Source organism: Muscardinus avellanarius (assembly GCF_963383645.1).
Source record: "Muscardinus avellanarius genome assembly, chromosome: 1".
NCBI classification, from domain to species: Eukaryota; Metazoa; Chordata; class Mammalia; order Rodentia; family Gliridae; genus Muscardinus; species Muscardinus avellanarius.
In genome coordinates, this window is record NC_137786.1 from 239601659 (window position 1) to 239624529 (window position 22871).

General features: G+C 57.1%; 1 protein-coding gene across 1 annotated transcript; it reads right to left on the reverse strand.

Moving 5' to 3' along the window:
• Positions 1–2681: 2681 nt before the first annotated feature.
• Positions 2682–13124, reverse strand: B4GALNT4 (beta-1,4-N-acetyl-galactosaminyltransferase 4; the record flags this gene model as incomplete). Its single annotated transcript, XM_080715956.1, has 20 exons — positions 12843–13124; positions 9955–10058; positions 9622–9708; positions 9451–9546; positions 9284–9374; positions 9115–9215; positions 8913–8980; positions 8601–8679; positions 7543–7609; positions 7325–7459; positions 7145–7254; positions 6964–7064; positions 6790–6890; positions 5824–6715; positions 4341–4624; positions 4082–4235; positions 3921–3993; positions 3684–3837; positions 3239–3365; positions 2682–2805 (listed from the first exon to the last, which is right to left on the reverse strand). Exons 1-20 carry the CDS (start codon positions 12991–12993, stop codon positions 2682–2684), a joined length of 3099 nt encoding a protein of 1032 aa, XP_080572082.1. The 5' UTR covers positions 12994–13124.
• Between the last annotated feature and the right edge of the window lie 9747 nt (positions 13125–22871).

A 22871-nucleotide genomic window follows, 5' to 3' on the forward strand; every position in this document is an offset into this window, starting at 1 on the left:
TCAGCCTCCCAAGTACTGTGATTACAAGCATGTGCCACCATGCCTGGCTTGCTTGACTTTTCTTTCTGCTTCCAAGACAGCACTGTGTGTGCCCCACCTGTGCATTGCTTATACCTCTTCTCCTCCACTCCTCATCTTTCCTCTCCCCCGTGGGTAGCATGTATTCTTAAATCCACTACTTTTCTTGTTATCAAATATCTGGGTGTGGAAGCAATTGGTCTGAACTAGGTATTGGGGAAGAGGGGAAATATGGGCACCTGGGATTGCCAGGTGAGCCCATGAGTCTGAAGTGGGCTGGCTGCTCTGCCCCAGGGTCCTCTGTACCCGTGAGGTCCCTCTACAGACACTTGCTGTCTGCCAGCACCTGCCTCTGAGGGCTGCCCCTGAGGGCTGCCAGCATCTGCCTCTGAGGGCTGCAGTGCCACCTTGAGAGTCCTCTCGGCATCAGGAGTGCTTGCCTGGGTCCTCCTTTCCCTTCATCTTTCAGATTGTTCTGTATTCTGCTGAGGTGTGACTCAGGGCTGCAATGTGGCCAAATCTCAAAGGATGCTGGGCAGACCTGCTGCCTTCCACCAAAGTGAAAGTTAGGGTAGATTTAAAATGTCGCTTAGAGCTGGGCATGGTGGTGTATGCTTGCAATCCCAGCATTCAGGAGGCTGAGATAGCAGGATCGTGGTTCACAGACAACCTCAGCTTGCGTGAGGACCTCCCCAACTCAGTGAGACCCTGTTTCAAAATAAAGAATAAAAAATAGGGCTGAGCGTGTAGCTTGGAGGTAGAATGCCCCTGGGTTCCATCCCCAGTACTACAAAAACATCCTCCAAACCTCATGTGTTGGCAGTGCAGCCAAGTTCAGAGGCGGGACATGCTGGGGGTGTAGGTCCCTGAGGCATAGCCAGGGACTAGCGGTTCCTAGCCAATTCCATCCTCTTCCCTCCTTCTCTCCTTCCCTCTCTTCTTCCCTCTGCCATGAGCTGAGTGTGGATTTTCCTCCTCCACCATCCTCTAAAGTCCTGCAATCATGGCGTCTGCCTTGGAGCCACTGCTGTGGACTGACAGCTCTGCACTCGTGAGCCCGAAAATCAACCCGACTTCCTCTAAGTAGTGCTTGTCAGGCGTTTGGTCATCACAACAAAAAAGCTGACTGAAGCAGTGAGTGAGGGGAGACAGAAGAGGGGCCCCAAAGATGCCACACCCTGACCCCTAATCTGCAAGGCACAAGGGACTTGTATGGCAGGTGACACGAAGAAAAGGGTGTTCAGAGGGGAGGGTATCCTGGGTTACTTGGGTGACCCCGGTGATCACTGGGTCCCTATAGGAGGAGCAAGAGTCAGAGTTCATGGAGACAGAGGCAGAAGAGAGTCATACAGAGAGACACAGAAAGAAATAGCCTAACAGACAGACAGACAGACACACACACACACACACACACACACACTGTCCACACCAGCTGCCAAACTGCTTGTTTTGAAGATGGGGGCATGGGCCTAGAAGTCCAGTTGGAAAAGGTAAGGAGAGAGCCCTCTAGTTTCCAGAGGAAGCAGCCTGCCCAGCCATGATTTTAGAATTCAGATCTGAGAACTGTAGGATGAATTCCTCTTGTTTGAGCTCTTGTGTTTGTGGTGATGTGTTGCACAGCCGTAAGGAATTCACACGGGACCTGGACACAGACAGAGCCTGGAGCTCCGACGCCCAAGGGCAGAGAGTGGGGGGAGGGCTGATGCTGTGCAGCCTCTGTGTCAGTCCTGACAGTGGCAAAGGTCGAAAGAGCACCTCAAAAAAAAATTTTTTTTTTTATGGTACTGGGGATGGAACCCAGGGGCATTCTACCTCTGAGCTACACCCCCAGCCCAATTTTTTTTTTTTATTCTTTATTTTGAATCAGGATCTCACTGAGTTGCAAAGGGCCTCACTAAGTAGCTGAGGCTGTCTGTGAACTGCGATCCTCCTGTTTCAGCTTCCCGAATGCTGGGATTACAAGTGTGCGCCACCACGCCCGGCTTGGTTTGGGGTTTTGCTTTATTTTGCAGTGCTGTGACTTGGACCCAGGGTCTTGGGCTTGTGTGTGCTCTCCTACGGAGCTACACCTCCAACATGAGTTGGGCTTTCTCTTTTGGGCAACCTGGGGTCCTCCCCGACTCCTGTGCTCCCCACCTAGAGGAAGATTAGGAAGGGACTCACACACAGTCCCTCTCCAGAGGGAAGAGAACTGAGATGGCTGCTGCCCCTTTTCCCTGTGCAGGGGACCCACTGTCTATCCTTGCACAGGAAATAGGTGTTAAAGAAGAAATCTGAATCCCACATGCAAGCCAAGGGCGGGCAGGGGTCCAAGAGCGGTACTGAGCCAGTGGCAGTGCCCAGGGCCACCCGGGTTGGGCTCCGCCTCCCCAGAGAACAAGTCAGAGCACAAGTCAGAACTAAAAAAAATATTTCATTTCATTCTGAATAAAAAACAGAACAGACAGAACTCTTGGAAATCTTGAAAACAATGTCATTGCTATGGAAAATTTCACAGAAATCATCGTGGACTGTGGGGACCGAGGTGGCCTGGCCCAACCTGCGCTGCCTGCATCCCTGGGGAGGGCCGTGGGGCCTTGGTGGGTGGAGGGACTGGCACCGGCAGTGCTGTGCTGTGCCCGGGCTCAGAGCACGGCCCTCAGGTGGCGTGCCGCAGGACGTCCTCAAGACCGCTCTGCCGGGGAGCCCTTCCGGCTGCGGGTGCCCCACATGCCCCTCTTGGAGTGGAAGTGGTGGAAGAAGTTCCGTAGTCGGAGCCGCTCGACCTCCAGCCCTGCCTGCAGGACCCTGGGGAGGGGGGCAGGGTCAGCACCCTGGCTCAGGGGCTGTGGGTCCAGGCTGGCCTGCCTGCAGGACCCTGGGGAGGGGGGCAGGGTCAGCACCCTGATACAGGGGCTGTGGGTCCAGGCTGGCCTGCCTGCAGGACCCTGGGGAGGGGGGCAGGGTCAGCACCCTGGCTCAGGGGCTGTGGGTCCAGGCTGGCCTGCCTGCAGGATCCTGGGGAGGGGGGCAGGGTCAGCACCCTGGCTCAGGGGCTGTGGGTCCAGGCTGGCCTGCCTGCAGGGCCCTGGGAAGGTGGGGTGGGATTCCAGGGAGTGGGGAGGTATAGGGATCTTCAGGCACCTGCAAGATGGGGAGGAGGGCACAGTGCTCTCAGATGTGGAGCCCTGCACTCCCACCCTCTGGAGGAGGATGGACACCCCAGCCTGGGGGCAGTCACCTGTCCAGGAGCTCCCAGTCCTCGCCCCCCCACTGGTCCCGGAACTCCTCCGTGTTCATTCCTCCCACGCGGTCAAAGTCAGATTTGTAGATCCCAAAGAGGCCAAAGCCGTTGACTTCCCAGTAACCTGAGGTGGAGGTACCATATCTTCAGAAAGCAGGTTCTGCCGCTTGCTCTCTCGAGCATCCAGGAGGCCTTGGGGGTGGGGGGGACTGGTATAGGGTCCCATCTCTCTGGGACACTCAAAATCGCCCTCTGGTGCTGGTCATCGCCCAGGAGCACTAGGCATGACTGTGGGGCACGGGGTGAGGTTCTTAGGGCTCTGGGATGACACTGGGGTTCTGAGTTTGGGCATCACGGGGGCACAGGGTGGAGTGGGAGAGGCCTCTGGCTTCTGCCCTGTTGGTTGGTGGGGCCCCTGGCATTCCTGGTGGCGGGGCCTTACCGTGGGGATTGTGTGGGGAGCTCCCGCAGCCCAGCCGCATGACCACAGGTGCAAAGGCCAGCGTGCCCTCCACGCAGTGCTTGCGGATGCCATCCAGGATGTTGGCTGGGAAGTGGATGTGCAGATCACAGAGGAACACGATGCTGCTGGGGTCCTGGAGGGCGGGAGCAGGCCTGAGTCCACCCTCTGCCCCCCAGGCACCCGTCTCACTCCCCCAAGCCCGCCCGGCCCTGGCACCTCCACTGCGTCCACTCCAGCCTGCAGCCCAGCAGAGCGCTCGAAGTTCCCACTCCGTCTCAGGTACTGGTACCTGCGGGTGGTGGGGTCACAGGCATGGATCTTGAAGTGGGGTCAAGAAACCACACAGGGGAGGAAAAGTGACGCAGGGGATCCATTACCGTGGCAGCCGTGCCACACGCAGCGCCTGCTCCACGTCCATGTCCTCACTCTCAAAGTCCACCAAGATGACGCTGAAGTGCGAGTCTCCGGTGCGCGCGTGCAACGCCGCCATGTCTGCCAGAAACTGCACCACCCAGCGCGCCTGGTTCTTTACTGGAAGAGGGGGTGCCTCTGAGCCCACCCAACTCCGAGGCCCCTCGTCCCCGACCCCAATCCTCAGCATCGCCCGCCGGCCCGCTGCGACCCAGGCGCCCGCACCTGGCACAATGAAGTGCACCATGACATCCTGGCGCCAGGCCAGGCGCAGCGGCCGGCACAGCTCTGGGCGGCCGTCAGGGCGCGCGGAGGCGGCTGGAGGGGGATCAGGACTCTCTCCATCCGCGTCCCCGACGCGGGCCCCAGGCAGTGGCAGGAAGACGTACTCCGACAGGCGCCGGCGGCCGCCCCCTCGTTCCTGCAGCTCCAGCTCCAGCAGGAAGCGGCTTCCCCGCGCCGAGTCCCGGCGCTTCTCCACATTCACGATGCGCAGAAGGGCGAAGCGCCTGCCAGGCGGGGCGGGCGGGTCAGGGCTGCACCTCCATGCCCGCCCCGCCCAGGGGCACCTGGAGGCAGGCTGACCCGGAGTCTCCCTGCCCGGGGTAGACAGGAGGACAGGAGGGCAGCCCACACCCAGAGGCCTCCCAGATGTCTGCCCCGACCCTCCTGAGAGGCCAGGATCTGCGGGTGGAGGGAGCTGGGGCCTCCCCAGGGCCCTCTCCCTTCCTCTGCCGCACCTGTCAGCCTGCCCCCTGCTCTCCACTGCCTCCCCAGGGGGCCAGTTGCCCTGCCTTGGGAGCCCACCAGCATGAGCTCTGGGGTCAAGACTCCCTTCAACTCCTTCCACTCCCTGCTCTCCCAAAGCAGGGACCTCTGTCACAAATGCCTCGGTCCTCTTTGGGGCCAGCCACGCCGTTGCACCCAAATGGCAAAAGTGCGGCCACAGCTGTGGCCACCTGGGCTGGACAGGCCCCTCATTCCCTGCTCTCAGGAAGCTAGAGCAAGGGCAGGCTGTCCACCCAGTCACCAGGACCAAGTGCCGCCCCCAAGCCGTGACGCCAGAGGTCAGGGCCAGCTCGTCACAGCCCGGGCCAGGCTCGTGCCCTCCAGGGAGCACCTATGCACAGCTCCTGGCCCAGCCTGGCCCGCCCCAAACCTTTCCTGCATCATGCCTGTGTCTTCATTTTCGCCTACCCACACTGGCCTATGGAGACCTCTCCCTCAAGAATGTCATCACACAGGGCGGCTCCGAGACTCCTCAGAGGACAAACAGGTGTCCCACCCGGGCTCAAGACAACCTGGATTCCTGGGGCCAGAGCTCTGGTGAAGACCCTGTAGTGCTGTGCAGGGAGGGGAGGGGCCTCGGGGTCCTCAGCCTGACTCTTGGTGTCTGGCCCCTAGAAGGGGCTGCTTGCCCAGCATCTGTCTGAGACGGACTACGAACCCCTGCAGCTTGGATTCATCCTTGGATCCAGGTTGAAGGTGACCAACATGGGGCTTGGAGGACAGGAATATGGGAGACAGCTGTGGGTGGGAGCCCGGGGGGGCCCAACGTGGACATGGTCCCCGAGCAGGAGGGAGCCCGGGTTGGGGTTTGCTTGGGTGTGCCTAGGGCTGAGCATGTCTGCTCCTGAGCTCAACACTGCCGAGCTGGGGGAGGTCTGAGAGTCCCCAGAGACCACTACCCCTCTCCCACACCTCATACCCCGCATGGCGCGCATTGAGACGCTCCATGTACTGGGCTACCACGTCCACCGCCTCAGTCTCGGGCAGCTGCAGGTTCCCCGACACATTGCAGCGGAGGTCGTTCCAGTCAGAGCGCAGCAGCTCGAAGTCCACGGCACCCACGCTGAAGGTGCGCTGCCAGTCGATGGCGTCCTCCCGCCAGCGGCCCAGCGCTGGCCCGGCAGCCTCCTCCTCACTGTCCTCTGATGCAGCCTCATCCCCTGGGGCCCCCTCCTCCCCATCCTCCTCCTCTTCCTCCTCCTCACCCTCCCCAGGCAGCTGCGGCCTGGACACCTGGGACAAGGTCAGGAAAGAGGTCACGGGTTGCGCTTCCAGTGATGAGTTCACGTCTGCCCTTGGCGCCGCCAGTCCTGTGGCACGCGCCTGGCCCTCCCGGCCCCCCTGGGTGGCCTGCGCCCGGGCTGGAGGCCGAGGCTCTGTGGCCTGGGGGCTGCTGGTCCTGCGGCCTTGGGGCCGTGGTGGGCGTGGGGGTGCCCGCAGCTGTACTCTGGGCAGGGGTCTGGGGTGCAGGAAGACTCCTGGAAAGGGAGGCCAAGGTGGGCTGCGCGGTGCCCGCGGGGAAACCCGCTGTCCCGGCCGCACCCTCGTCACATACACCTTGGAGGGTGGCCTTGGAGCCCGGCCCAAAAAGAGGGGCAGGGGGCGGGCAGCCCCAGCAGCCCAGCTCAGGGCCCGGGAGCGCCTGGGGGTCTGCTCATCCAGGGGGCCAGGTGGTGTCGGCAGGGTGGGGGTGGCTGCTGGCTCAGTGTGGCCGGCCAGGGCCGGAGGCTTGCGGCCCATCTGTGGCAGGGATGCTTCGGTGGGCTCCAGGCTGTCCAGCAGCTCCCCTTCTTCCTCGTCCGCCAGGAAGTCTGCAGGAAAGTGGGGATAAGCCAGGTGCACCCAGGGGGCAAGCTGGGGGCGCGGGGCGCTGGGAGCTACTCACCGTCTGGGTTGAGGAAGAGGAAGGCACGGCGCTGCACCTCATCCTCTTCATCGTCCTCCCCCTCCTCCTTGTCCATCTTCATGTACTTATAGAACCCAAACCTGGGGTGGGCTGGGCGTCAGAGGCCCTCCCTGCAAGGCCCCTCCCTGCTCCTCGCGGGACCCACCCACCCACCTTTCCAGGTACAGGGGCGACTCCCGGTAGAAGCACTTGTTGTCAGTCTCCATGTGAGTGAGGCGGGTGTAGTCGTTGGGATAGACGAAAGACAGATACACCTGGGGACAAGCCGAGGGCTTAGGCCGGGCCGGGAACGCAGGAGGAGCTGGGCCTCGGGCAGTCGCAGCAAGGCACTTACGAACTGCAGGCCCTGGTATCTGGCGATGGGAAAGTCCTTGAGGACGTAGGTGGGGGCGTAGGCACAGGGCTCCAGCACGTCCTCCAGACTCGAAGGCTCCATCCGAGGGGCTGCGGGAGGGGAGGTCACCCTGCGGCCTGGCCCGGCCCCCACCCTCATTCCTTGTGGGCCCCTTCTCACTGAGGAAGAAGGTGTCCCTGGGGTCCGGCCGCAGCATGTCGGCGCTTGGCTCCTCTTGGGGCAGGTACCCTCCCACATGGCTGGCAGGAGACTGGGGCACATGGGCCACGTGGTCCATCTTCAGAGAGGACTCATCTGGGGGCAGAAGGATGTATGCCACACCTGGAACCCACCCGTCCTGAGGCCGTCCTTGCCCACAAGAGGTACTAGCCCTGCACCTGTGTACAGCGAGATGTGAGCGGAGCCGATGACTTCAAACTTCAGGCCAGGCAGGAAAGCGCGCCACTGCGGTTGGGGACAGGAGAGAGGCTGAGTCCAGGGAGTAAGGTCCTCCCTGGCAGGGGTGGGGGACCAGTGGGGGCAGTCACTCAGAGGACACAGGAAGCACTGAAGGCTAGAGGGGACGGGGGTCCTGGATCCCAAAGGCTGAGAGGCCCTAGGGGAAAGTGTGGCCCAGCTCCCTCTGGCCTTCCTTGCTGGGAGGCCTTCACAAATAGGGCTGCAAACAGTGCCCCCATGAGGTCACTGCTGGCTGTGGAAGGGCTAGACTCAGCACTCTGGCTAGACTCCCCTCTCCGTGCCCTCCCACCCCGCTTTCTGAATCTCCTTTGCAGAGGCGGCCCTGTTCAATCCCACAGGTTGAGGTCTCCAGGTTCCTGGGGGCTGACCTGGGCTCTTCTGTTCCCAGCTGATTCTGAGCCCTCTTACCAGCTCCATCAGCTTCTCTAGCGTCACCCCAGCCCCAGACACATGTGACGTCCAGGAACTCACCACTGTGCCCCGTAGCCAGGGCTCAGGCCCTTCTTACTGTGAACTCCCTCCCCGCCTCCCAGGTCATCTGAGCTCATCCTCTGCCCCCACCTCTCTCCATGGTGGCCGGAGGGTTTTCCTGGAGCACAGAGCCTGCTGCCTCATTCTCAGGACAGCATGAGCTGTCCAGCATGGCACTGTAGCACTGGCCAGGCCGATCTGGCCACCAGACCCCTTGGGGTCTCTGAAAATGCTGGAAGGCAGGGGTCTGTTCCCCAGGTCTGGAGTTTACCCTCTGCACTTCCCACCTGCACGTCTCACCCCAAACCCTCTCCTCTCCACGTCTTCAGGGTACAGGGTCGCTCTTTGGTGAAGTCCCTCTGCATCCCCAGGGGGTGCCGCAGACCCTCCTGGCCATGGCCATGCCCCTGAGCATCAGCTGTGCCTAGCCTGGATCCCTCGGAGTGGGGACATATTGAAGCAGTCCTGTGGGAAGCTGTGAGGGGTCTGGGGTCTGGACACTCACGCCTACTTCCACGTGGTCGGAACCCCGGTCGTCCTGTTTGTGAAGCAGTTCAAAGTAGTACCTCCGGGAGGCCATGAGCCTGTGGATCGGGGGAGTCAGGGGTCGTCCCCACCGTACCCGGGAACCCTGAGCGTTCAGAGACCCCAGAGAAGGCCAGACAGCCTGTGTGTTCCCAGGGACGTCCTCAGGTAGGCCAGTATGGTGCCGAACACTGTGTGCAGGGGTGCACAGGCAAGGTAACATCAGCCAGCCTCCCCTGCACCCACCAGTGCATGTGTACATACACACGAATGCTTGTACACAGTTACTCACCGCCGAGGCCTGGACACCTGGGAGCTGAACTTGGTGAATTCTCCAGGCGCCGTCCATTCAGAGCCGGTCTGGGGGGGTAATACAGTAGGGGCAGGGGATTCACCCTCTCCTTGGGGCCCCAGACCCATCCAGCCCCTATTCCCAAGAGGCTGCAGGAGGCCTTGGATGCAAGTGGGGGAGGGCAGGGCCTGGGGTCAGGTACCTTGCCCACGAAGGCCACAAGCTGGGCGGCTGCTGGGCTCTCATCCAGGCTCAGCCAGAACTCAGAGTTGTCGTCAGAAGCCACGGAGAACTGTACATCACCTAGTCCGGGGACAGGGGCTCAGGGGCAGGCCCTTCTGAGGCCCCTCCCCCAACATGCCCTCCCTCACCATCTCTGGCTGGGTGGATGAAGCCAAAGATCCGGAGGCCATAGTTCTTCCACTTGGGGGACACAGCTAACTTCTTTACGGTGGTGCGAGTCTGGGGAGACAGCGACCGCTGCCGCTGATGGCCATGGCTTGCTGGCCACCCTCCCCGCCCCCTCTCTGGGACTCACATGTGGGAAGAGCGGGAAGTGTAGGTTCCTCCGCAGGTGGCCCACGGCGCCCCCACACCAGTCCTCAAACACGTGCAGGTTCACCTGCCCCTTGTACTGGGGAGGGAGGGGCTTCAGCTGCACAGCCCCACCCCGCCCTGCCCCCCAGCTGCACAGCCCAGCAGAGCTCACCTCCTCCCGCCAGGGCGGCGTGTGGTGGGTAAGGTTGGGCGGGGGCGGCCTCCCAGGCCCTCCGGGAAGCATGTTCGCGTCCCCGGGCTGCAAGAGAGGACCAGGCACACGCTTCACACCTAACCACCTCACCCTGAGTACACCCGGGGATGCAGCTGAGCAAATTCCAACCCCACTCACCCCGATCCCTTCACCGCACCTCCCAGGCAGACATGTGGCCCCTACGTGACATGCCAGTGCACAGGCAGGCCACCCACGCCGTCCCAGACGTGGCCCAGGCCAGACTGCTGTGCTGGAGCATACACAGGCCTTCCTCCCTCGGGCCCTGCTCACTACCTGCTCCTCCTCACGGCTCTCACTGGAGTCCTCTGCCTTCTGCGTGGACGGCACTGCCCGGACGCCGCGGCCCTCTGTCACGCCGGTCAGCTTCTCGCCATCTGCGGTGGCAGGTGAGGTGTGTCTGGGGCCCGGCCCTCTCCAAGGCCAGAGCCCCATGTGGCCAGAACAGGTGGGGTGGCCCTAGCAGGGACCCCCATCCCCTAATAAGCTGCGGTGTCTCCTGCTCATTCAGGCCCCAGAAGCCCCGCCTACTTCCACGTCCCCCCTGGGCGGGAGCCGGAGAGGCAGTCTCCACCAGCTTTCCCACCCCCGCTGGTTCTATTCTGCAGGACGCGCATATACAGGGAGGGGCCCTGCCTCAGACAGGACTCAAGACTGCCCCACCTGTGCTGGAGCACGCCTGTCTGCCTCCCTCCCCAGGACTGCGGGCTGAGGGCTACTACAGGGGCGTTGGTTTGAAAGCCCACACTGTCCTCCTGGGCTAAGCTAGGTTTGCCCCTGTCCCCTTGGCCACAGGAGTCGTGGGACCGGCCTGGGCAGAGGAGGGGTGGGCATACTGTCCTATTTTTCTTTTTTTTCGGTACTGAGGATGGCACCCAGGGGCATTCTACTTCTGAGCTATACTCCCAGCTCTACTTCTTATTCTTTATTTTGAAACAGGGTCTCACTGAGTTGCAGAGGGCCTCACTAAGTAGCTGAGGCTGTCTGCAAACCGTGATCCTCCTGTCTCAGCCTCCCGAATGCTGGGATTACAAGTGTGCACCACCACGTCAGGCTCATACTGGCCTATTTGCAAGAGAACCTGGTGCAAGGTGATCCTGGACCAAAACCATCCCCAGGAGAGACCCTGGCCAGACATCCTTCCTGCCCCATCCCAGGCCTTTGACAGGCCACCTCTGCACCCAAAGTGCTCCACTTCCTGGATTTCTTCCTGTGGGCCTGGGAGCCTGTGGGCCTGGGAGGGCAGCTAAGCCTCAGGATCTGAGCCTGGGAAAGCTTCGATGTACTCTGATTCTGTCCTTCCTGGTTTTCCCACTAGGGTCACCCAATCCAGGAGTTCCTCTGCTTCAGAGCTAAACCTCGTGCCGACATCCATTACCGTCCCCACTGTGCACCACAGCATCCAGTGCAGGCACCGCAGACGGCTCACTGGCCTGGGCTGCTTCTCAGGGGGAGGGGGGCTGCCATGGTCTCCTGCTGTTGGAACCCCAGCAATGCCTGCTCACCTGCTCCTCCTTCCAGGTCCTTCCCCAGTTACTCCTCCCTGACTAGCTGTGAGGTGAATAACTAACGGGCTTTCAACAAGTCCTCACGCTTGGCCCAGATGCCTGCAGCTGGGCAAGCGAAGCCCCGGCACCTGGGGGTGTTGGGAATCTTCCACAGCGAGGGCCCAGCCCACTGTCCTGCAGAGGCTGAGCCCCAGCACAGTGAGTGTCCAGACTGGCCACTGCCCCTCCCCAGGACTCCCCCTCTGTGCAGTGCTGGGCACCCCTCAAGTCAGGGAAGCCTTAGGCATATTCAGCTGTGCCCAAGGCCTGGCCTGCTGGACACACCCAGGTGATGGGCTTCAGCCTAGAGCTGAGTGTGCAGGGCTGGTACCACCTGTACTGTCTAGGCTGCTATGGGCAGTGCCACTTACAGCTTTGAATTTCCAGGACCCAGAACAGCTCCCGCCTATGCAGAAGGTGCCAGGGCCACCCAGCAGCCTCCTGGTGAGAACAGAGGGGCCTGACCTGCACGAGTGGGGCTCCTACGCCTCCACCCCCTCCTGGCTGGGCTCAGATGAGGCTCAGGAAGGCAGACTGGGGGAGCCTTTGGCTGCTAAGAAAACCACAGCGGGGCTGGTTTCATTGCATTGCTGGGTCAGCTCTGACCCTGAACTTCTGTTGACTGCTGGGGTTGCCTCCTTTAGGGATGGGATAATGCTGGGTCTCTCAAGGTGTGGCAGGGCGAGGGGCCTGTGTTGGGATAACCCACACACCCTCTTGGGGACTGTAACCAGCCCCAGGCCCCTACACAGACAAAGGATCTGTGCAGCCAAGTGTCCAGGCACAGGAGGAGCAGACGGCCTTCTGCAGGTGGGAGGCAGGAGAGGTACCCAACAGGAGCTTTGGACCCACAGGTGGGGTGGGCCAGGGTCATGAGTCAATGTTGCTGCTCTGAGTCTGAGGGGAGAAGTATGGGGTCCCCTGCCCCACGCCCACCACCTCCTGGATAAGGGGCAGAGGCAGTCTGCTGGGGCCTGTCCTGCCTGGACAGGCTTCTGCCCCCACCCCCAGCCAGCACAGGGCCTCTCTTTGCAGCCTCCTCTTCCACCAGGCTTCCATCAGTGCCTTCCCCTGCTGGAAGCTCTCCCCCTAAACACGTGTCAAGGAGCACCATCTGCAGAAGTCCACCGGCTCCCACCCACAGGGCGCCAGGCCCTCAGCGCTGTTTGTGGGTCGCCCTCTGGGTGGGAGCACCAGGCCCCGCGGTGTACTCTGCGCAGAGGGGCCCAGGCATCTAATCTCTGGTCACAAGTGTACCCAGGGCGTCCCTCTGCCTGCACGGGTCACTCCTGAGCTCCGGGGGACTGGACTCCTGGGCGCCCTCCGACAGATGGAGAAACTGAGGCCCTGCAACTACTAACCAGGCAGTGGGCGAAGGCCACGCCTGGCGGGACTCTTGCGCGGGGCGAGATCTCGCTAAGAGCCCACGGTTAACCCAGCACTACAGCGACCAGCCCAGGTCCTAGCGTCCGCCCGGGTCAGGGACGCTCCGGGAGGGGGTCGCTCTCGTCACTGCTGACGTCACGCGCCCCCGGCCGCGCCGCGCCCCTCCCCCTAAGCGGCGAGCGGGGAGCCGCGCGGGAGGGCCCCCGCCCGGCCCGCGCCCCGCCGTACCTCGCCCGGAGCCCAGCCGCTGGCGCGGCGCGCGGCCCTGGCGCGCCAGGCTCAGGTGCACGTACGTGAGCCACGCGGCGCAGGTCAGCAGCAGCAGCAGCAGCAGCAGCTTCATCTGCTTGCGGACCTTCTTCACCGGGAACCACGGCATCGCGGCCGCCGCGCTCAGGGCGCCCCCGCGGCCCCCCGGGCCCGCGCCGCATCCCCGGCCGCGCTCAGCGCCCGCGGCCCCGCATGGCCCTTTGTCCGCGGCCCGCGGCCCCCGGCTGCGGCCTCGACCGGCTGCCCGGGCGGCGGGCCCGGTGGGCGGCGGGAGCGGCTCCGCGCGGCGCCTGTGGCCCCGGCCGCTCCCGCTCCTCGCTCGCCCGGGCCGCGGCGGGCCGAGCAGCATCCACGCCGGGTGCTGCCCACCGTGGACCGGGCCGGCGCCGCCCCAGCCAATCGGCTCCGGCCAGCCCGCGGGCAGCCAATCGCGGCGCGCGGGGCGGGGCGCGCCCGGGTGTGCCCGCTGCATCCTCCCGACGCGCATCCACCTGGGCCGCGGGGCGAGGAGCGCAGCAGGGGCTGGGGGCGCTCGGGCCCCGGGGAGGTGCGGGAGGCCCGGGGATGCCGCCATCTGGCCTGGGAGTCTGGGGAAACCTGGGTACAGTGAGCCCAGGAAGAAAGGGGCTCAGACAAAATGGGGAAAAGAGAAGGGGTGTGGAGCTGGAGGACGCCTGGGGCAGAGGGACGAGGAGTGTGGATGTGCTGGGGTACTACTTGCAGGCCAGGCTGAGGAGGGGTCTTCTCCTGGGGGCCTGAGCCCTACTGGCTGTTGGTGATGGGGTCAACAGAAGGGAGTGGTCAGGGGCCGTCCAGGGCACAGCGTATGGGAAGGGGTGGCCTCCCCTGAGGGTGGGCTGGGGGTGCAGAGGAGTCCTGCGGGGTCAGCTCTGCTCCTGGGCTTTCTTGCTCCGTTGTGTGGGAGCCTGGATCGTGGGTGCTGCCGGGGTCAGCTTGCCTCTGGTCATGCACTTCACTCCCCTTCTTGCTGTCTCCAGTCTGTTCCCTGCCCCCCCCCCAAGACATGACGCAGCTGGAAAGGTGGTCCCAGAAGTTGTCCACACACTGTTCTTAACAGTGCTCCACCGTCCTTTTGTCCCCCTGGGGGCATATAATCAAGTTGGCCACATTCTGCTGTTTATATCATTCTGTCTTCTATCTTGAAAACACCTCTCTCTCTCTCTCTCTCTCTCTCTCTCTCTCTTCTCTCTCTCTCTCTCTCTCTCTCTCTCTCTCTCTCTCTCTCTCTCTCTCTCTCTCTCTCTCTGTATTGGGTATTTTATTCTTATTTTTGTGGTACTGGGGGTGGAACCCAGAGGCTTTCTACCTCCAGGCTATACTCCCAGACTTATTTTTATATTTTATTTGGAAACAGGGTCTCACTAAGTTGCTGAGAGCCTCACTCAGTAGCTGAGGCTGGCTTTGAACCTGCACAATCCTCCTGTCTCAGCCTCCCAAGCACAGGGATTACAAGCATGCGCCACCACGCCCGGCTCTGTACTGGGTATTGAACTCAGAGACATTCTACCTCTGAGCCACACCCCAGTCCTTTTTTTATATATTTTATTTGAAACATTGTCTTACTTAGTTGTTGAGGATCTCACTAAGTTGCCAAGGTTGGCCTCAAACCTGTGATCCTCCTGTCTCAGCCTCCCAAGTACTGGGATCACAGGCCTGTGCCACCACGCCTGGCCAAAAAGAATCTTTAGATTCTGCTTGGAGAGAAGTGTTTGGGACCCTCTTGCCTTCATGGGCCCCAGACTGGGGTTTTCCTCAATCTATCTGAAAACCAGGTGGGATGAAGGGCTGGAGGCAGAGCAATAGGAGGATAAACTGAGAGTGGCCAGGCTCACCTGGTCCACCGGCCATATATCTGGTTGAACATGATGGACGCCATGTCTGTCCAGCCTAATCCTAGTGGGAAGGGTCCCAGCCCACCAGTTTTCAGTGGAATAGCCCCATGGTGGCCCTTCCTAACAACTCAGCATGCATACACACACTTTTTTTTTTTTTGTACTGGGGATGGAACCCAGGGGCACTCTACCTCTGAGATACACCTCCAGCCCTATTTTTTCTTTTTATTCTTTATTTTGAAAGAGGGTCTCATTGAGTTGCAAAGGGCCTCACTAAGTAGCTGAGGCTGCCCGTGAACCGCTATCCTCCTGTTTGAGCCTCCCGAATGCTGGGATTACAAGCGTGCACCACCATGCCCCGCACACACTTTTTTTTTTTTTTTTTGTGGTACTGGGGGTGGAACCCAGGGGCTTCCTACCTCTGGGCTATACTCCCAGACCTATTTTATATTTTATTTGGAAACAGGGTGTCACTAAGTTGCTGAGAGCCTCACTAAGTAGCTGAGCCTGCCTGGCGTGGCTCTCCGTCTGCTGGGGTGACCCAAGCCTTAATTCTCAAGGTCTTTGCTGTCAGCAGTTTGCCCGTGCGAATAAAGTTTTCTGTAGTCATTTCCTGTGTGGGTTAGGGTTAGGGTTAGGATGCTAAGAGACATTCTCCAGGAACGCCTCGTCAACACATTCTATGATAAACCCCCAAGTTACTTTTTTTTTTTTTTTTTTTTTGCAGAAATAGGAATCAAACCCAGGGGTATTCTACCTCTGAGCTACACCCCCAGCCCTGTTTTTTATTCTTTATTTTGAAACAGGATCTCGCTGAGTTGTAAAGGGCCTAAGTAGCTGAGGAACAAGCACCCCCGGCAGGCATAGGAACACTCCTCTGTTGCTGGCTTGTCATGAGAGCCAGTGGTCAGGCCTCAACTTCATGTGATGTGTCCTGGGTTTGCCCAAGATTGAAGGGATTCCCAGGAGAGGGACTTTCAGTTTTAAACTCAGAAAAGTTCTGGGGAAACTGGAATGAGTTGGTCCTTTGGACTCTTTTTTTTTCTTTTCTTTTTTTTTCTTTTGGTGCTGGGGATTGAACCCAGGGGCATTCTACCTCTGAGTTACACCTCAGCCCTTTTTAATTTTAATTTACTTTAATTAAAAAACTTTTTTGCGGTACTGGGATTGGAACCCAGGAACATTGTACCTCTGAGCTATACCTCCAGCCCTGTTTTTTATTCTTTATTTTGAAACAGGGTCTCACTGAGTTGTGAAGGGCCTCACTAAGTAGCTGAGGCTGTCCCCAAACGGCGATTCTCCGGTCTCCACCTCCCGAATGCTGGGATTACAAGCATGCGCCACCACACCCTTTTCAATTTTTATTTTTTTAAAGCACTGTAACCAGCACTGAGGTACAGGTCCCAGGCAGCCCCCCATAGAGCCACGGGTGATTGTGGCTCCAGAGAGATGCTGTCAGGCCATGGAGCTACCACTGGTCCTCGGCCACCATCTGCTCCTTCTAGTCACGTACCTGGCCCTGAAGGACTGTCTGAGCCCACGGCACACACCCTGCTTCGCTAGAGAGTGGACCTGTGGCTTGGTAGCCAGGCTGTTGTAATGCTGTCCCAGGGATGGGTGTTCAGAGTCAGGGCTGGCTAGAAATCAGAATAGTGACCTTCAGATGGGTGGGTGCTTAGCTCACACCTGCAGTGTGTCCCGAGGGCCGGCCATGGGCTCTGCTGGACACAGCGGGCTGGCGGTGTGGCAGCTGGGACCTACCGCAGAGCTCCTTGTTTGGAGTTTCTTGGTTATGGGCTTGCATGCCCAAACGAGGCAGGTAAACACTGCCTTCCAAATAACAAGGGACCTCCTGGTGCCGTGCCTCTGTCCATGGTCGAAGGGCCTGGGTGCAGCCCCTGTTCTCTGCTTTCTACCTGCTGGGTCCTGGGTTCAGAGGTGGCACTCACCTTCCACTGCTGGACACACATATCGTTGTCTTCCTCCTCCTCCTTATTTACTTATTTATTTATTTTTTCTGATGAATTTGTGATACTAGGAGGTATTTTTTTTTTTTTGGTGGTACTGGGGTTCCTGGAAGCCCTTCTACCTCCGGGCTACACTCCCAGACCTATTTTTACATTTTTATTTGGAAACAGGGTCTCCTAAGCCAGCGCGCGCGGCTGGCTTCGAACCTGCATGATCCTCCTGTCTCTGCCTCCCAAGTGCGGGGATTACAAGCGTGCGCCACCACGCCCGGCAATACTAGGAGGTATTGACTCCAGGAGGATTCTTTCTCTGAGCTATACCTACGTTCCTATTTTCTTTCTTTCTTTCTTTCTTTCTTTCTTTCTTTCTTTCTTTCTTTCTTTCTTTCTTTCTTTCTTTCTTTCTTCAATACTAGGGATTGAACCCAGGGGCATTCTACCTCTGAGCTACACCCCTAGCTTTTATAATGTTATGTATGTATGTATGTATGTATGTATGTATGTATTTTGTGAGCTGGAGATTGAACCCGGAGGCATTCTACCTTTAAGCTATACCCCCAGACCTATTTTTTATTCCTTCCTTCCTTCCTTCCTTCCTTTCTTCTTTCTTTCTTTTTTTTTTTTTTGTGGTACTGGGGGTGGAACCCAGGGGCTTTTCTACCTCTGGGCTATATTCCCAGACCTAGTTTATATTTTATTTGGAAACAGGGTCTCACTAAGTTGCTGAGAGCCTCACTCAGTAGCTGAGGCTGGCTTCGAACCTGCGATCCTCCTGTCTCCACCTCCCAAGCGCGGGGATTACAAGTGTGCGCCACCACACCCGGCTTTATTCTCTATTTTAAAAGAGGGCCTCACTCAGTTGCTGAGTGCCTTACTCAGTTGCTGAGGCTGGCCTGTGATCCTCCTGGCTCAGCCTCCCAAGTGCTGGGATTACAGGTGTGCACCCCTACACCTGGCTCACACAAGTCCTTCTAAGGTATTAAGGGTGGTTGCCATGTTCCGCCTGTCTGGTCACCCGTACAGTGGATGACAGGCCGGAGAAGGAACAGACGATGAAGGCCACATGGGCTATTTGACAGTTGTGGGCTGCAGCGTCCATGTGTTGGGGAGTTAGCTTTTGCCTTGCCTGTTGAAAGCAAACTCTCTTTTTTTTTTTTGGTGGTACTGGGGTTCCTGGAAGCCCTTCTACCTCCGGGCTACACTCCCAGACCTATTTTTACATTTTTATTTGGAAACAGGGTCTCCTAAGCCAGCGCGCATGGCTGTCTTCGAACCTGTGCGATCCTCCTGTCTCTGCCTCCCAAGCGCGGGGATTACAAGCGTGCACTATCACACCTGGCCGAAAGCAAACTCTTCCTGTGGTCCTTGCTAACAGGTCTACAGAAAAAAGCAGCCACTGCTCAGGAGCTGCCCACTGGGCACCAGGTGGGTGCTATCTGCCTTGAGAACCAGACTCTATGAGGAGTGGCAGGACTGCTCGTGGCTGTGGGTTGAGTTTGCAGAAACCTACCCCCATGCTCTGAGATCCATCTGTCTTCTGCACAGGCCAAATAGGAGAGGTAGGTGGGGCTCTGGGGGACCGTGGCCCACCTCCTTGGGGTCCTCGATGGCGGCACTGATCCCTTGGTCCTGCCAGGGTGCTATTGCTTTTGCTCTACTGTTTTCCCAGGAAGAGGCAGCTCTAAAGGCTGCAGGTGGCCCTTCCCACCATAATGGCCCTCACTTCCTGGGCCATCAGTGGCAGGCAGGGGGTGGGGGCATTCTTCCAGCTGCTGAGTATGTCGATGACAGCTCCATCATTCTGAAACAGGGGATGCCACAGTTAGGATAGAGTATGTCCCTCAGAGAGCTCACGTGTGGACATGTGGAGCGACGTAGTTGATTTATGAGGGTCCTGGCTTTCTCAGTGGGTAAATCCATTGATGGAGTAGTGGATTCCCTGGGTGGTGATGCAGGCAGGTAGAGTGTGGCTGGAGGAGGTATGTCACTGGGGTGGCTCGGGGCGGTATGTAGTCAGTGGCCCCTTCTGGCTTGCTCTCTGTGCCTCGTCCTGACTCCGCACAGGCACCCGGCCCAACGTGGACTGCAACTTCCAGCACTGTGAGCAAATCAGACTTCTTTCCTTTCGGTTTTGGTCCTCAGGTATTTTGGTTACAACAGTGGACATGCTGACCACCATGGAGTTGCCCATCTCACAGGATGGGCACACGGACCCACAGACACTGGGAACTGGCCTGAGTTAAACGCCTGGACCGCAGTCTCCAGGAGCCTCCTCTGACTGGTGGACCAGAGTAGAATTTCAGGTCCCCAGGAATCGGTCAGTTTAGATCAGTGATCCGGAATGTGTGTTTCCCCTCTCCTGTCATGGCTACCTCGTACGTGGCTCTTTGAACCCACAGGAAGGCTGGTTGGGAGGAAGCCTAAGGTTGGCGGGCTGACCAGCCCTTCTTCAGGGCTTGACTGTGCTCTCAGGCAGGGACTCAGACTCAGACCAGGGGCTCAGGCTCAGTTTCAGACTAGAAATTGGTGGAAGGAGTGGGGCTTGTTGGCACATGCCCAGCACTTGGGAGGCTGAGCCAGGTTTAAAGCTAATACTCTTTAACTTAGTGAGACCCTGTTTCAAAAGAATAAAAAACATTTTAAAAGGGCTGGAACCCAGGCATGGTGACATATGGTTGTAATCCAAGCATTTGGGAGGCTGAGACTGGAGGATTGCGGTTCATGGACATCCTCAGCTACTTAGTGAGGCCCTTTGCAAATCAGTGAGACCCTGTTTCAAAATAAAGAATAAAAAACAGGGCTGGGGGTGTAGCTTGAAGGTAGAATGCCCCTGGGTTCCATCCCCAGTACCACAATAAATACATAAATACATAAAAATATAAATACATAAATACATAACATAACATAAAAAATAGAGCCGGGCGTGGTGGCACACGCATGTAATCCCAGCATTTGGGAGACTGAGACCCAAGGATCGCGGTTCCCAGACAGCCTCAGCTACTTAGCGAGGCCCTCTGCAACTTAGTGAGACCCTGTTTCAAAATAAAGAATAAAAAATTGGGCAGGGGGTGTAGCTTGGAGGTCAAATGCCTCTGGGTTTCATCCCCAGACCTGCAAAAAAACAAAAACAAAAACAAAACATAAAAAATAAAAAAGGGCTGGGGAGCTGGGTGTGGTGGTGCATGCTTGTAATCCCAGTACTTGGGAGGCTGAGACAGGAGGATCACAGGTTCACTATCAGCCTCAGCTGCTCAGTGAGGCTCTATGTAACTTCATAAGACCCCGTTTCAAAATAAAGAATAAAAAATAGGGCAGGGGATATAGCTTGGAGGTAGAATGTCCCAGGGTCAGTCTCCACCACACACACACACACACACACACACACACACACACACTGGCTGAGGGTCTGAGCTCCTGTTATGAACTGAGTGACTGGATCCCAGCCCCAATCCAAAGGTTGGCGTCCTCACCCTCAGTGTGTGGCTCTGGAGGCAGAACCCGTGGGAAGTCATTAGAGCCAGGTAAGGCCCTGAGGATGGGCTTGGCTCCACCCATGCACTGAGGACCCAGTGGGACGGCAGCCACTGGCAACAGGGGTGGGGGTGTCCTCTCCAGAGCCTCCTGCTGGTGGCCTGGGTTCAGTCACCTCCACCCTCCACAGCAGTGAAGAAACACTTTTTTTTTTTTTGGGTCTGGGGATTTTACACTCTGGTCACTCAGCCAACAGCAAGCCGTCCAGCTTCCTTTGTTCTTTGGTGCGCGGCTCATTATGGTGCCCAGACCGCCTTGTCTCTAGAAGCGAGCGCTGCCCCTTAGCCCTGTCATCTGGGGCCCTAGAGACCCCATGGAGCCGGGAGCAGCTCCCCCTCTGATGCTTTGGGGCATAGCCAGGGGGCGGGGGTGGGGGAGTGTGAAATACAGCCCAGTTAGCAACGCCAAAGAGGAACAGAACTGAATTTTTAGAATGGTTTTAGAGTAACAGACATACTGAGCAGTCAGTAAAGTTCCCCATGTGCTTGCAATCCATGGTTTCCCTATTAACACCTTTTGGGAGGAAGCTTACCCAGCGCTGTGTGTGCGTCATCACTGTGATCCACACTGTGATGTGACACTACACTGCACCAATAAAAATATATTAAAACAACACGTGGTGTGTGTGTGTGTGTGTGTGTGTGTGTGTGTGTGTGTGTGTGTGTGTTGTGGTCCTTGGAGTTGAATCCCAGGGGAGCAATACTGAATTATACCCCTGCCCCTATTTTTTTTTTAATTTTAAACAGAGTCTCACTAAGTTGCTGACACTTGCTTTGAACCTGCAATCCTGCTGTCTCAGCCTCCCAAATACAGGGATTGTGGATGTATGCCACCACACCCAGATTGGCATACTTGTTATAGTTAACTAAAGGCTTTAAATTTGAAAAATAAAAAAGGGGAATTGCTGAGGCCCGGTCCCTCGAGCCGTTTGACAAGGTCCCAGTGAGAGAAGGACCGGAGGACACTGCGCTCACATATTGACCTGTTTCGTATTTTGTGTTCTATTTGGATTATTAATCAAGCCAAATGATCTGGGTGGTCTCAGTGAGACATTCTGTTCTTTGCATATGAAGATGTTACAGGAAAGGGTATTAAAAAACCTGGGGATTGCTCAGAAATTCATAAAATACCAAGTAGTCAGAATCTGGCTAGTAGAAACAGAAACAATTCGAGTTGTTTGTAGATGCTGGGTCTTCTGAGGAAAAGCCGGATGTGATGCCTGCAAAATTAATTGGGCCAGTTTATATGGTCAAAATGCATACGTGGTTGCACTGGGCATGGCGGCGCACGCTTGTAATCCCCGCACTTGGGAGGCTGAGACGGGAGGATTGTGCAGGTTCGAAGCCAGCCTCAGCTACTTAGGCTCTCAGCAACTTAGTGAGACCCTGTTTCCAAATAAAATATAAAATAGGTCTGGGAGTACAGCCCGGAGGTAGAAAGCCTCTGGGTTCCACCCCTGGTATCTCACACACACACACACACACACACACACACACACACACACACACACTGTCCATGGTTGCCACTTCAAGGGGCTAGAGCTAATCAATACATAGCCCCTCCCCTGTCTTTTATTCCTTTATAGGAATAATATAGGATAGAGAATGGATGGGAAGGGTTAAGGGAAAATGAGTTTTGGCTGGAAAACAGACTTATGGATCTCCTTGGTGTTTGCTCAGTAAAGCACAAAATAATTTTCTTAGTAAACAACTTAATAGGTATTATAGAAAAATAGGTATAGACATTGTATGTCAGAGAAATAGAATAACTTCAGTATGGGTTTGGTGGTTGGGTCAGAATAAGTTAATAGAATACCTAGTGGTCAAAAATAGAAGATAAAATTAGCAGTTAATTTTAGAAGTAGAAACAGTAAGTATAGCACTTAGTAGTTAAGGATAAGTTTAGTTAAGTTTGCTATGAGTGATGGAGAGATTGGTCAGGTGAGGGCCCCCTTTTTGGTGTTTTCTGACCAAAAATAAGAACTTAAGAAAATAAATTGTATACTTAGTTTTTTTTTTGTGTGTGTGGGTCTGGGGAAGAAACCCAGGGGCATTCTACCTCCGAGCTACATCCCCTGCCCTATTTTTTTTATTCTTTACTTTGAAACAGGGTCTCACTGAGTTGCGGAGGGCCTCACTAAGTAGCTGAGGCTGGCCGCGAACTGCGATCCTCTGGTCTCAGCCTCCCGAATGCTGGGATTACAAGCGTGCGCCACCACACCCGGCTATGCTTTGCATTTTAAAATATGAAGTATAAAAGTAAAATGCCTTGTGCCCTTTAAAGATCTTTTATAATCTTTGTGTCCTTTTTAATGGAAAAGCCCCCTTTTTTATATACTTTTGGTTTAGCCTTGGGTGTGAAATGTGCTCTGCTGCTCTGCAGAACTACATTGTTATTTAGGTTGATATTAAATAGAATTGATTTTTGTGGCTAGGTAACCAGAATGAATTGTATGACGTTAATTTGGATGGTTTCGGGTGTTTATCCAACCATGAAAAATGAGCTCATCAGGGCAGGTGTTTGCTGAGAAATTTGTATAAAAATATGTTTTGCCAAAAGTTGTTTGTACACAGGTGTCCAGAGGACATGTTTTGTCAAAAGTTAATACCAAATACTTCCATGTAGAGCATATAAAA